The sequence below is a fragment of the Chiloscyllium plagiosum genome, unplaced genomic scaffold (genome assembly GCF_037043375.1).
Source record: "Chiloscyllium plagiosum isolate Xiang-an unplaced genomic scaffold, Cpla_swu_hap1 HiC_scaffold_5, whole genome shotgun sequence".
Lineage (NCBI taxonomy): Eukaryota > Metazoa > Chordata > Chondrichthyes > Orectolobiformes > Hemiscylliidae > Chiloscyllium > Chiloscyllium plagiosum.
In genome coordinates, this window is record NW_028270143.1 from 54908584 (window position 1) to 54924192 (window position 15609).

Consider the following 15609-nt stretch of genomic DNA (forward strand, 5'->3'; position numbering starts at 1 on the left):
TTTCTGCTTTGAAATCCCTGATAATGGACTTTAGCATCTTCCCAATACTGACATCAGACTCACTGGTTTTCATTCTATCTTGCTTTTTAAACATTGGGGTTACATTAGTTACCCTCCAACCTTAGGAACTGTTCCAGGGTCTATAGAATCTTGGAAGATGACTAATACAAACACTATTTCCAGGGCCACTTCTTTAAGTACTCTGAGCTGTAGATCAGACCTTGTGGATTTATTAGCCTTCAATCGCATCAATTTCTCGAACACCATTTTTCTACTCAGAATTGCTTCAGTTCCTCTTTTAAAGTCCTGGGTTCCCCATTATTTCTGGTGCAATGTTTCTCTCTTTCTTTGTGAAGACAGAAACAGAGTATAAATTTAGTTCCCCAGCCATTTCTTTGTTCCCCTAACAACTTGCCTCGTTTTTAACGGTAAAGGGACCTACATTAGTTTTCAGCATCTTTTTAATCATTACATAAGTGCAGAAATTTTTTCTAGTCAGTTCTTATGTTCCCCGGTTCTCCTTTGCTTACTTTCAAATGGTTCCAAATCCTCAAGTAAAGAATTTGGATCAGTTTTTTTTGCATTTAATACTAGCTCTAACTTCCCTCCTAAACCAATGATTTGGCCATGGTTTTCTTTGCAATCTTGTGCCAGACAGGAATAAACGATTTTTGTAGATCACCCATTCACTCTTTGAACATTTGTCATTGCCTATCCACTGTCATTCTTTTTCGTAAGATTTCCCAATCCATCATAGCTAACTCACACCTCATGTCATTGTAGTTTCCCATAGTGGGATTCAGGACCCTAGTCTCAGAATCAACTACCTCATTCCCCAACTTGGTAATGAATTCTATCATATTATGGTCACTCATTCCCCCAATGGATCTCTCAACATTATTCCTTTCTCATTGTAAACTACCCAGTCTAAAACGGTCTATTTTCCATTTTGTTTCTCAATGTATTGGGCCAGAAAACGATCTGTATACACTCCAGGAATTCCTGCTCTGTGGTATTGTGACTAATTTGATTCACCCACATGTAAATTAAAGTAATCTATAATTACAGATTTTCCTTTACCACATACATCTGATTTTCTGTTTAATGCCACTTCCAATCTTACGACTACACTTTGGTCTTTAGACCACATCCACAAATGCTTTTGCCCCCTGGCATTTCTCACTTCTACCCACACAGATTCTAAATTTTCTGAGCTAATATATTGCCTCTATTGTGTTTTGGTCTTCATTGCAAGAGGTTGAGTACAGGAGCAGGGATGTGTCGCAGTTATACAGTGACTTGGTGAGGTCACACTGAGAATATTGTGTGCAGTTGACTAGGTTTTTGCTAGAGTTCAGACAAATGAGGGGGAAATCACAGAGACTTATAAAATTCTAACAGGACTGGACAGGGAAAGTGCAGGAAGGATGTTCCCAATAGTGGGTGCGTCCAGAACCAGGAGTCACTGTCTAAGGATTCAGGGTACATCATTTAGGACAGAGATGAGGAGACATTTCTTCACCAAAGAGTTGTGTGCTTGTGGAATCATTACCACAGGAAGTAGTTGATGTCAAAACATTGAATGTATTAAAGAGGTGACTAGATATAACAATTGGGGTGAATGGGGAGGAAGTAGGATTAGGCTATTGAGTTGGATGATCAGCCATGATGGTGATGTATGGCAGAGCAGGCTTTAAGGGCCAAATGGCTTCCTCCTGCTCCTATCTTATGTTTACATCCTTATGAATCAGTAATGAAACTCCACTGCCTTATCCTTTTTGTCTGTCCTTCCTAAATACAGAAATCCCCCCCTGGATGTTCAGATCCGACCCTGGTCACCTTGCAACCATGTCTAAATAATCCTAACTATATCACACCGGTTTATATGTATATATCTGCATGATGAATTCATCCTCTTTATTTCAAATGGGATATAAGGAGCAGGGTGGAAAGTGGAATTGAAGCCCAAGATAATCCATGATTGTACTGAAAGGCAAAGGAAGGGACAGGCCACATAGTCTACTCTTGCTTCTATGTTTTGCATTCTTTGTTCTCACAGAAGCAGGCTGTTGAATTCCATGATTAGTTTTGTAAAACAGACAGAAACTTTTTCAGAAACAGGCAGAGGTGCACATAATCCTAAGATAATAAAAGAGTTAGAGGGTCACTTAACTGAATGCTCATGGAAAGATCTCAAGAAATCACATAGCTTGGAGAATAGTGGAATGCCAAAGATAATCAAAACAAATTCCTGAAACCTAGTTCCTCGGTTTGGTTCCAGAAAGGATTCAGGTAATCCAAGATGGAGGACGGGAAACATTTCTGGCTGTAACAGCTGCTCCTTTTTTGAGGTATTTTAGGTGCTTGAGGTGATTTCCTCGAATTTCAGGAGCAGTAATTACTGTTTTATATGTTGTTGCATTGTTTTGGAACTTTTGGAAAAAAAAGTCAAAACAACAGCAGTTTTAAAAGGGAGAAAAACAGACAAAGGAATCACATGATGAGATAAAAGCGAGAAGGAGCGAGAACCTGCACAGTTATTGCCTTTGCTGTTTGAATTCATGTATCGCTGGACATCGGAGTGCATCTGGGAAAGTTACCAAACAGTGAAATTCACAACTGATCTTGGAGGAACTGTTGGGCGAAGTTCACAGCACAGACTCTGATAAGTTAATCGTTGTTTTAAGTGTGGCCTACAGAGAATCTACAGTAGTGAGTAGAGTAGGTTCTTTCTTGAAAATATGTTTTTGGAGATATGTCTCTTGATTAAACTTAAAATATAAGCCATAACTATTAATTTAACCTGGGGCAGTGTTTGTAGAGGAATAAAACGGCGTTATTTTCTGGGTCTGTAGATTGTAAAGGAGCAAAAATGGCCCTTAATAGAGTGATATGTACTTCTTGTCAGATGTGGGAGTTTAAAGACTACTGCGGATTATATCTGCCATAAATGCTGCTGGCTGCGAATCTTATCAGATTGAACGGAGTGGTTGGAGAGACAGTTAGAAGCAATGAGGAATTTGCAACAGCATGTGATGGATGATGTTATAGGAATGGGGGGGGGGAGGGAGTCTCAGATGCAGTCACATAGATGGGTTAACTGCAGGAAAGGTAAGAGAGGTAGGCAGCTGGTGCAGGAGTCTTTTGTGGAACTGGCTCAAAGGTAGAAGACAGAGGGTGGTGTTGAAGGGTTGTTTTTCAGACTGGAGGTCTGTGACCAGTGGAGTGCCACAAGGATCGGTGCTAGGTCCTCTACTTTTTGTCATTTACATGCTCGCATCCAAATCATTTATAAGAGGTACGGTTAGTAAGTCTGCAGATGACACCAAAATTGGAGGTGTAGTGGACAGCGAAGAGGGTTACCTCAGATTACAACAGGATCTTGACCAGATGAGACAATGGGATTAGAAGTGGCAGATGGAGTTTAATTCAGATAAATGCGAGGTGGTGCATTTTGGGAAAGCAAGTCTTAGCAGGACTTATACACTTAATGGTAAGGTCCTAGGGAGTGTTGCTGAACAAAGAGACCTTGGAGTGCAGGTTCATAGTTCCTTGAAAGTGGAGTCATAGGTGGATAGGATAGTGAAGAAGGTGTTTGGTATGCTTTCCTTTATTGGTCAAAGTATGGAGTACAGGAGTTGGAAGATCATGTTGCAGCTGTACAGGACATTGGTTAGGCCATGTTGGAATATTGCGTGCAATTCTGGTCTCCTTCCTATCGGAAAGATGTTGTGAAACTTGAAAGCGTTCAGAAAAGATTTACAAGGATGTTGCCAGGGTTGGAGGATTTGAGCTATAGGGAGAGGCTGAAAAGGCTGGGGTTGTTTTCCCTGGAGCGTCAGAGGCTGAGGGGCGACTTACAGGTTTACAAAATTATGGGGGCATGGATAGGGTAAATAGGCAAAATCTTTTCCCTGGGGTCGGGGTGAGAGGGGAAAAGATATAAAAGAGACCTACGGGGCAACATTTTCCACACAGAGGGTGGTACGTGTATGGAATGAGATGCCAGTAGAAGTGGTGGTGGAGGCTGGTACAATTGCAACATTTAAGAGGCATCTGGATGGGTATATGAATAGAAAGGGTTTGGAGGGATATGGGCTGGGTGCTAGCAGGTGGGACTAGATTGGGTTGGGATATCTGCCTTAAAATAATAAAATTATATTTATCCTTCAATTAACAACACTAATGTAGATTATCTTGTAATATTGACCTTTGTGAAAACTTACTGGTAATATTGTCTGTCACTTTTTCTATATTACAATAGTGACAACACATTGAAAAAAAACTTTTCAGTCTGTAAAGCACAAACATCCCCATGGGCGTGAAAGGCATTATATAAATGCAAGTTTTCAAAAAAAATCATGTTTATGAAATGCCTCAGGATGCTTTCCAATGTTCAAGATTCTATACAAATACCAATTTGTTTTTGAACCTTCTTTGCAGTATACTCCACAAAATGACTGATACACATGCAACTGATTCAATTAGCTACCAAAAAGAGCTAAAACAAAGTCACATCACAAATTCCAATACAGATAGATTACAATGTACTGTTTTAAAATATGGTATTGATGTGAGTTTTTAGCAATATGCCCTCTATTTTATGCAGAATGAAAAATGACATTTGATTGTTCTATTAACAATTCATCTCTTTACTCTTATTGTGGCTTTACTTCTTCAACATTCTTTTTAATTAGCCTAAACTGTTTTTTAAAAATATGGTTCAAAACCTATATTTGTCATCCTTTGTTGAAGTAAACCCTCTTAGCATTTAGGCTTCCATACCAAATGTAGGTTCCTTTACTCTCAGAAATTGAGTTTTGTTCCATAGTCTATAAAATATTAACAATTAATAACTTTTTCTTCATTGGATTCTACTGCAGATGAAGCAGCTACATTCTACTTATGTAAAAATTGCTTGGGCTATTATTTCTTCCAGTGATTTTTAGCAAATCATAGCAAAATAATTGAACAAACTACCTAGTATTAGAGTACTGCATCTCAAAAGGCCTGTGACATCTTAGACACACTGGTTATTGAGAAAGCTCCTCTCAATGTAAAAACAAAAACAGACAACTGGTAAGGAAAGCATTTTTCAGCATAAGACAATAGTAAAGAGAAGTCATGCCTAAAATATGGCATTAATCAACATTATTGTTTATCCATATCTCCCTAAATTCAGAGTCCCAAAGCAACAAAAAGATGTAGCACAAAGGCAGGGCTGTAAAAAGACAACAAGATTTACAACAGAATCTGCAAATATTCTTCCTACCAAATCCTCCTGCTATATATTTAAAGAAATAGTGTTAATTTACACAAAAAAAAACAAACAGTCTATACAGTGAGGCAATAGGAAAATATTGAGTAAAGTTTGGACTGAGAGATCTGAACTCTGAGTAAAACTCTGTGTGGAGTTTGCACGTTCTCCCCGTGTCTGCATGGGTTTCCTCCAGGTGCTCCGGTTTCCTCCCACAGTCCAAAGATGTGCAGGTCAGGTGAATTGGCCATGCTAAATTGCCCATAGTGTTAGGTAAGGGGTAAATGTAGGGGTATGGGTGGGTTGCGCTTCGGCGGGGCGGTGTGGACTTGTTGGGCCGAAGGGCCTGTTTCCACACTGTAAGTAATCTAATCTAATCTAATCTAATCTAATCTAAAAGTAAAAATATGTACTTGGCCGGCGCTACATGTTCCGTGAATGAAGGTTAGGTCAACAGTTATAGGTGTTCACATTTCTTAAATTAATCTAATCAGATCAACTACTTTTCAACAAGAATAATGTATGTACCCTACAGAATACACTATGTCACTTACTCACCAGAGACAGGTTTACTGCTTTCATGTTTATCAGACTGAAATGTCCCAATATGTTCCATTCTGTTCTGGATGGTATTAATTGGCAAGTGCATTTGTCATCAATTCACTAAGTCTAGCCCCTGGGATCTATGACAGCTACCAAAACTTCCACAAAAACCAGAGTCTAAATGGATGGATGCAGAATGTTAAACTCAGCTGCGACAACCTGGATTCTGGGATAACCCCAGACATTTGGTGCTATTCTAAAAAACTTTTGTATGCCATAGCTAGGAAAACCAGTCCACAGTCCCAAATGTCACTACTCCATCACCCTCTATCTACAGCAATTCAAAGAAGAATCACTAGGTTGATCCATGGTATGGAGGGATTGTCTTAAGAGAAAAGGTTAAACAGCTTAGGACTCTACTCATTGAAGTTTAGAAGAATGAGAGGTTATTGAGACATATAGAATTCTTAAGGGGCTTGACAGGGTAAATGCTGAGAGAATGTTTCCCCTCACTGGGGAGTCTAGGAGTTGAGAGCAGAGCCTCAGAATAAACTGGTGCCAAGTTTAAGACTGAGATAAGCATTAATTTCTTCATTCTGAAAGTTGAGTGTCTTTGGAACTTCTTGACATAGACAGGTGTGGCAACAGAGTCCTTTTGTATATTGAAGGCTGAGATAGATAGATTCTTGATTAGTGTGGGAGTCAAGGGCTATGAGCAAAGGGCAGGAAAGTTGAAGTCAGGAATGTTGAAATAGTTATCCTATCAAATGGTGGAGCAGGCTTGAAGGGCTGAACAGTCTGCTCCTGTTCCTATTTCTTATGATCTTACAATGTGGTTGAACCGCTTATCCTTAAGTGAACAGAAGTGACTTTAGAAATTGCCCTCGTGAACAACGACCAGGTCTTTGCAATTACTCCAAATTTGAGCCAAGGTTCCGTGAGTAGCTGATGAATGGTGCTATCTTCGTAACCTTGTCATCAGCATACATATTCCAGCATGACAACACACTTCAGAAGTTTTAAACTGTCATGCCGTAAAACTCTGGTTATCAACATCATAATGAACAACCACGAATTCCACATTTATCTTGAGAAGAGACCTGCTGAATTGTAGCAGTGAAAATCATCTCTTACAGGAGATATTCAAAGGGTGAACATGCCTGGCATCAAATTCTAGAGGTTTATCTCTGCTGATAACATGGCAGTACTGATGAGACTTAGCACTGTAGAAAACAAATTGAATTCTCATAGGCAACTTGAACATACTGAAACAATTCCAGACCGTGCACCAACCAAAAAACACTAGACTGCATGTAATCAAATTTGCACAACATGGATAGGATGGAGCCATTTGTTCCACAAGTGGAAGGTAAAGATGGACCAAATAAGAATATGGCTGTGAGTCCTAACCAATGGAAAAATCACATCAATCTCCCCACAGAGTTTAGTGGACACAATTTCTCTACCCACTTCAGGAGGCCAAAGAAATAGGCATCTCAATTAGCTATTCATTAGCTCTTTCAAATCACAAAAACAACTTCTGAGGGCTAATTTCACATGAAATTGAACCCAAAACTAAACAAAGCTCCAGAAACAAAAACAGAATGTTCTGAAAAAGGGTCACTGGACCTGAAACTCGAACGCTACTTCTCTGCACAACCTGTAGAGCATAAAAGGTCCTTTACTGCAATAAAATCTAAGGAATTCTGCAAGGCCTTGAAGAGACACTATCAACTGCTAGCCCATGTTTTTGTTTAATGTCCTCTGCATTATTACTGCATTCTGTCCCCTCAAAATACTCAAACCCAGTGTTCAGCATTGAAAAACAGAGCTTTTAACCATCTAGGTTTTACTTTTTGAAACTATCTACAAAATTCTTTGCCATCTTCCTTTTATTTCCCCTCTTCTGAACTTATAGAGTCATAGACATACAGCATGGAAACAGACCCTTCGGTCCAACCTGTCCACGCCGACCAGATACCCCATCCCAATCTAGTCCCACCTGCCAGCACCCGGCCCATATCCCGCCAAACCCTTCCTATTCATATACCCATCCAAATGCTTCTTAAATGTTGCAATTGTACCACAACTTTTACACTTAATGGTAAGGTCCTAGGGAGTGTTGCTGAACAAAGGGACCTTGGAGTGCAGGTTCATAGCTTCTTGAAAGTGGAGTCGCAGGTAGATATAATAGTGAAGAAGGCGTTTGATATGCTTTCCTTTATTTGTCAGAGTATTGAGTACAGGAGTTGGGAGGTCATGTTGTGGCTGTACAGGACATTGGTTAAGCCACTGTTGGAATATTGCGTGCAATTCTGGTCCCCTTCCTATCGGAAAAATGTTATGAAACTTGAAAGGGTTCAGAAAAGATTTACAAGGATGTTGCCAGGATTGGAGGATCTGATCTACAGGGAGAGGCTGAACAGGCTGGGGCTGTTTTCCTTGGAGCGTCGGAGGCTAAGGGGTGACTTTATAAAGGTTTACAAAATTATGAGGGGCATGGATCGGATAAATAAGCAAAGTCTTTTCCCTGGGGTCAGGGAGTCCAGAACTAGAGGGCATAGATTTAGGGTGAGAGGGGAAAGATATAAAAAAAGAGACCTAAGGGGCAACTTTTTCACGCAGAGGGTGGTACGTGTATGGGATGAGCTGCCAGAGGATGTGGTGGAGGCTGGTACAACTGCAACATTTAAGAGGCATTTGGATGGGTATATGAATAGGTAGGGTTTGGAAGGATATGGGCCAGGTGCTGGCAGGTGGGACTAGATTGGGTTGGGATATCTGGTTGGCATGAACGGGTTGGTCCAAAGGGTCTGTTTCTATGCTGTACATCTCTATGACTCTATAACTTCTGCTGAAATAACTGCATTTAAATCACCTTGCCTGATCTATTCACTAAAGCAAATAACAGAATTGCAGATGCTGGAAATCCCTGAAACAATAACAGTAAAACGCTGGAGAAACTCAGCAGGTCTTTCAGGATATTGGTCAAATTCTGGCAAATAGAACTAGGTCAACCACATTTAGGATAATTCTTGATGAAGGGCTTTTGCCCAAAACATCGGTTCACCTGCTTCTCGGATGCTCCTGGACGTGCTGTGCTTTTTCAGCACCACACTCTGGACTGTGATTCCCAGCATCTGCATCCTCACTTTGTCCCAGTTTGGGATGTCTGGTCGGCGCAAGACGATTTGGACCGAATGGTCCGTTCTGTACTGTCTCACTCTATGAGATACTGCCAGACCCAAGTTTTTCCAGCAATTTCTGTTTTTGTTACCAATTTCCAGCATGAACAGTTCTTTGAGGTATATTTTTGTTCAGTGAAACAAAGCTCCGGGACTCAAATCCTTGCGAACACTGTTCATAGATAACAATTCATGAATACGAGTCCTCATTATCCCAGGTGGCAGCTTGAATGCAACAACTTGCATTATTTTACATACTACGATTATTCATAAGTATTGCTAAAAAGCGTTTTCAACCTACCCACAACGTGTTTAAATACTCGAGCGCAAAGGAGATAAACTGCCCTGTGTGAGTGAGTAAGAGCTGTAGTCCCACCCAGGTGCTGAAGCAGTACAGGAGGTAGAGGACGGGCACGCCCATGGCCAACATCAGCAGCACTCTGCGTTTCAGCAGCACCTGGTTACCCAGCATTTCAACGCCGTGATTGATGAACGAAATGGGCAACATGAGGGTGGCCAAGACGATGGGCGTGCCGGACTCCTGGAGGCCGCCCAGCCATTTCCTCACCAGGTTAGTAAGGGTAGTCTTGAAAGGATGCAGGAAGGTGCCACAGAGCACAGCCCACAACAGCGGCCGCAGGAACGCCTCCAGGATAAAGTAAACGAGCACGGCGGCGCCGCACGAGATAGCTACGAATATCAGCGCTCCCGTATTGTAAAACGCCTGCTTAATGTTCTTGTCGAACTTGAGCGGCAGTAGCTGCTGAACCCCTTGCTGGACACAGTCACTGAAAAGGCTGACACTCGAGGACCTCATGAGCAGCGGAGGAGGAGATTTACTCTCCGGCACCGCGGCTACTGCCGCTTGCTGCTCGTCCGCCATGTTTGCCTTTGCCCGGGTAACGGTGCGACGGGGCATGTCGGGATTTGTAGTTCCCTACCCTCACCTCCGGAGCCAGCAGCAACGGCCGGTGGAGCAGAAAGAACTACATATCCCAGCGCCTTTCATGGGCGGGGTTGTCTTCAGCTGGTAGAAACTTTGAAAATGTCTGTCAGATGATGAAGCAGCTGGTGGAGTGACAGTCGGTTGACAGCACTTGTGATGGAGAAGTTTATTTTAGGTAAACCCAGGTTACTGGAACTTGTTCTGGAGAGGCTCAGCAAGTTACGTTTGCACGTCATAACTACCAGGCAATGATTATTTCTTAAAGGAGAGAATCTAGCCATCTTTTTACATTCATTGGTCAATCTCCCACCATCCTTAGGGTTACTAGTGATGAGAAACTTAATTGGACTAGTCGTCTAAAACCTGTAGCTACATGAATAGGCCAGGGGTTGGAAATTCTGTCAGGAGTGACTTGCCTCCTAATCTGACTTCCCAAGTAAAAATTTACTATTTACAACAAGGCAAAATTCAGGAGTGTAATGAAATGCTTTTCAGAATTGCTCAAAGCTAAGCACCATCCAGGATAAAGTAGCTTGCTTGTTTGGAGTCTGAGCCATCTTTGGTGTTCTGCACTGACAATGCACATTGGCAGCAGTGTATGCCATCTATAGGATGCACTGTAATAAGTCACCAAGGCTCCTTTGATAATGCCTTTAAATCCACTATCTCTCCTGCCTAGAAGGATATCAGAAGCAGATATAATATCACTTGAGGTTCCCTCAAAGCTTTGCATATTGTTGACTTTCTTCACTATCACCAATTGCTTCTTCCATGGAGTACCACTGCTTCACTGTGGACTTGACTCTAGTTGGATTATTGATTTTCAGTTGCTGCAGAGTGGAGGTGGTCTTTTTCAATCAAAATTTCTCTCATCCTGTTTTAAGTATTTTGATTAGGAGTGCATTGGTTTGATTTCTAGTCTCACTAATATCATGTAATTGGGCTAAAACGTTGTTCCGATGAGAAGTCGCTGACCTGAAAGGTGCATTTCAATCTTTCTCAGACTTGTTGGGTACTTTCAGCATTTTGTATTCTTTTATATATGAGAGAGAGAGAAAATCTATTTCACTATCCTTAATGACTTTACCAGTGTTGAATTCCACTACGTTCAAGAGGTTACCATTGACCAAAAACTTGACTGGCCACATAAGTAAGGCACCACAAGAACAGGTACAAGACTGCAAATTTTGTGGCAAAGTCAGTCACCACCTGATTCCCCAAAGCCCTTACACCTTCTATAAAACACAAGCCAGGAGTCTGATGAGATACCTCACTTAACTGTATGGGTACAGATAAAGCAAACAAAATATCTAGCAGTACACGCTTCGTGCAGTGTTGAAATACAGCTTTAAAAAAACCTCAAAACATTTTAGAACATGCTGACTTTGTTTCTAAAATGTATTTTCTGTGAGAACAAAAACAATCACCATGTAACATATGGTTTGTTCATCCAGCCCACTCCTTCTCCACTGGCTTGTAAACCCTTACATTTTCTATTTCTCTTCAGTTCTGGATGAATGGTCTTGACCTAAAATATTAGCTTTATTTCTGTCTGAAGATGCTGCCTGATCTCCTGAGTTTATCCAGTTTTTGTTGTTGTTATTTTCTGAGAGTCTCATTTTTTTGGATAAAGAGGATATTTCTGTTATGTATTTATTAACTGATTATATTCATATAATTAAATTTGTGGAATTGCCAAAGATTAGTAACAAAACAGGAGTTGGGTTGGAGTTGTAGATGTACAATTCGTCTACATGCTGGGGCAGCAAGGTGGCTCAGTGGTTAGCACTGCAGCCTTACAGTACCAGGGACTCAGGTTCAATTCCAACCTTGGGCGACTGTCTGGAGTTTGAACATCTCCTTGTGTCTGCACGAGTTTCCTCCGTGTGCTCCGGTTTCCTCCCACATTCCAAAGATGTGCAAGTCAGGTGAATTGGCCATGCTAAATTGCTCATAGTGTTAGATGCATTAGTCAGAGGGATATGGGTCTGGTGGGTTACTCTTCGGAGAGTTGGTGTGTACTTGTTGGGCCAAATGTTCCACACTGTAGGGAATCCAGTCTAATCTGCATTTAGTTTAAAATATTGCACTGAAATTTCCATATCTAGGCATTTGTTATCATACTTAATCGTAACAGACTTATAATACATAACCTTGGCTTGTTTGTGGATATGTTGTAACATTTAGTTACAATGTACACTTTTTTTTTACACATTTGTAGTAGTTTGTAATGGTGGCTCCTTTGTTGCCATATAGTAACCAAGCAGGAAGCCTGAACAATTAGTGTTAAAGAGATCAACATTCACCATAAGTAAATCCAATTTACAGAGATTAGCAAGGTTCGATCTCATGGAATACAGGAAGAAATAGCCATGCTGGCTCAGTGGTTAGCACTTCTGCTTCACAGTGCCAGGGACCCGAGTTCAATTCCCTCCTCGGGCAACTGTCCGTGTGGAGTTTGCACATTCTCCCCGTGTCTGCATGGGTTTCCTCCGGGTGCTCCGGTTTCCTCCCACAGTCCAAAGATGTGCAGGTTAGGTGAATTGGCCATGCTAAATTGCCCATAGTGTTAGGTGCAGGGGTAAATGTAGGGGAAATGTGGCTCTTCGGATGGTCGGTGTGGACTTGTTGGGCCAAAGGGCCTGTTTCCATACTGTAGGGAATCTAATCTAATCGAATAACTGGCTCACAGGTAGAACACAGAGGGTGTTGGTGCAGGGTTGTTTTTCAGACTGGAGGCCTGTGACTAGTGGAGTGCTACAAGGATAGGTGCTGGGTCCACTACTTTTCATCATTTATATAAATGATTTGGATTAGGGCATAAGAGGTATAGTTGGAAGTTGGCAGATGACACCAAAATTTGGAGGTGCTGTGGACAGCGAAGAAATTTAGCTCAGGTTACAATGGGATCTTAATCAGATGGGCCAATGGGCTAAGGAGTGGTGGATGGAGTTTAATTTAGATAAATGTGAGTGCTGCATCTTGGAAAAGCAAATCTTAGCAGGACTTATATACACTTAAAGGTGAGGTTTGAGGAAGTGTGCTGAACAAACAGACCTTGGAGTGTAGGTTCATAGCTCCTTGAAAGTAGAGTCGTAGGTAGATAGGATAGTGAAGAAGGTGTTTGGTATGCTTTCCTTTATTGGTCAGAGTATTGAGTACAGGAGTTGGGAGGACATGTTGCGGCTGTACAGGACATTGGTTAGGCCACTTTTGGAATATTGCATGCAATTCTGGTCTCCTTCCTATTGGAAGGATGTTGTGAAACTTGTAAGATTTATAAGGATGTTGCCAGGTTTGGAGGATTTGAGTATAGGGAGAGGTTGGATAGGCTGAGGCTGTTTTCCCTGAAGCATCAGAGGCTGAAGGTTGACCCTATAGCAGTTTCTAAAATCATGAGGGGCATGGATCGGATAAATAGATGAGGTCTTTTCGCTGGTGTGGGGGAAGTCCAGAACTAGAGGGCATAGGTTTAGGGTGAGAGGAGAAAGATATAAAAGGGATCTAAGGGGCAAATCTTTCACACAGCATGGTACATGTATGAAATGAGCTACCAGAGGAAGTGGTGGAGGCTGGTACAATTACAACATTTGAAAGGCATCTGGATAGGTATGTGAATAGAAAGGGTTCAGAGGGATATGGGCCAGGTGCTGGCAGGTGGGCCTAGATTGGCTTAGGATATGTGGTCGGCATGGATGAGTTGGACCGAAGGATCTGGTTCCATGCTGTACATCTCTATGACTCTATATCAATCAGGGTGACAAAGTTTCACAAATCCAGCACCACTTCCCCTACTCCATCAAATTTGTGATAATTGATGATTTAGAGAGGTTTAGATGAGTATTGAGTACAGGAGTTGGGATGTCATGTTACAGCTGTGCAAGACCTCATTTGGAGTACTACATACAATTCTGGTCGCTCTGCTAAGGGAAGGACATTATTAAACTAGAAAGGGTGCGAAAATGATTTACAAGGATGTTACCGAGACTGGAGGGTTTGAATTATAAGGAGAGGCTGGGACTTTTTCCCTTGAGCATAGGAAGCTAAGGGATAACTTTATAGACGTTTATAAAATCATGAGGGGCATAGATAAGGTGAGCCATCAAGGTCTTTTCCCCAGGGTAGGGGAGTACTAAACCAGAAGGCATAGCTTTAAAGTGAGAGGGGAAAGATTTAAAAGGGACCTGAGGAGCAACTTTTCACACCATGGGTTGTACACGTGGAACAAACTAATAGAGAAAGTGGGTATAATTACAACATTTAAAAGACATTTGGACAGGTATGTGCATAGGGAAAAGGTTGAGAGAGACATCGACCAAATGCAAGTAAATGGGACTAGTTCAGTGTAGAAAACCTGATTGGCATGGACAAGTTGGGCTGAAGAGCCTGTTTCTGTAAATGAGCAGTATGTAAATAGTCCAACTCGCGAAGGGGCTATACTGGACCTGGTATTGGGAAATGCGCCCGGCCAGGTGGTTGATGTTTCAGTAGGGGATTACTTTGGGAATGGTGATCACAATTACATAATGTTTTAAAATACTCAAGGACAAAGACGAGAGTAGTCCAAAGAAGAGCGCTAAATTGGGGCAAGGCCAACTATATGCAAATTCGACAGGAGCTGGGAAATGTAGTTTATGAGCAGCTATTTGAAGGGAAATCCACATTCAATATGTCAGAGGCTTTTAAGGAGAGGTTGATTAGAGTTCAGGAGAGATATGTTCTTGTGAAAATGAGGGATCAAAATGGCAAGGTTAGGAAACCATGGATGACCATGAAATTATGAGACTAGCTAAGAGGAAAAAGGATGTGTACATAAGGTCTAGGCGACTGAATGCAGACAAAGCTTTGGAAGGATATCGGAAATGTAGGACCAATCTGAAACGAGAAATTAAGAGGGCTAAAATGAGTCATGAGATATCTTTAGCAAACAGAGTTAAGGAAAATCCTAAAGCCTTTTTTTCATATATGAGGAGCAAGAGGGTAATTAGAGAAAGGGTTGGCCTTTCTCTAAAAGGATGAAGGAAGAAAGTTATGTGTGAAGTCAGAGGAAAATGGGTGCGATTCTTAACAAGTACTTTGCACTGGTATTCACCGAGGAGAGGGACATGACGGATGTTCAGGTTAGGGATAGATCTTTGAGTTTTCTAGGTCAAGTCGGCATAAGGATGGAGGAGGTTTTCGGTATTCTAAAAGGCATTAAGGTAGAAAAGCTCCTAGGTCCGGATGGGATCTACCCCAGGTTACTGAGGGAAGTGAGAGAGGAAATTATTGGGGCTTTAACAGATATCTTTGCAGCATCCTTGAACACAGGTGAGGTCCCGGAGGACTGGAGAATTGCTGATGTCCCCTTGTTTGAGAAGGGTAGCAGGGTTACTCCAGGTAATTATAGACAGGTGAGCCTGATGTCAGTGGTAGGGAAGCTACTGGAGAAGATACTGAGGGATAGAATCTATTCCCATTTGGAAGAAAATTGGTTTATCAGTAATGGGCAGCATGGTTAAATGCGGGGAAGGTCATGTCTTAAAGCCTAATAGAATTCTTTGAGGAGGTGACAAAGTTGATTGATGGGGGAAGGGCTGTAGATGTCATATGCATGGACTTAAGTAAGGAGTTTGATATGGTTCCCCATGGTAAGCTGATGGAGAAGGTGAAGTTGCAGGGGTCCAGGGTGTTCCAGC

The 15609-nt window shown here is 41.7% G+C and overlaps 1 protein-coding gene across 3 annotated transcripts in view; it reads right to left on the reverse strand.

Annotated features, from left to right (window-relative positions):
* tmem245 (transmembrane protein 245) overlaps positions 1-9869 on the reverse strand; it is a 120326-nt gene extending 110457 nt beyond the window's left edge. For all 3 annotated transcript variants that reach the window (XM_043690057.2, XM_087987175.1, XM_043690056.2), the window contains exon 1: positions 9287-9869. In XM_043690057.2, coding sequence (XP_043545992.2) covers positions 9287-9868 — 582 coding nt within the window. In that variant the 5' untranslated portion in view covers position 9869. The remainder of the gene's footprint in view (positions 1-9286) is intronic.
* Positions 9870-15609: the final 5740 nt, after the last annotated feature.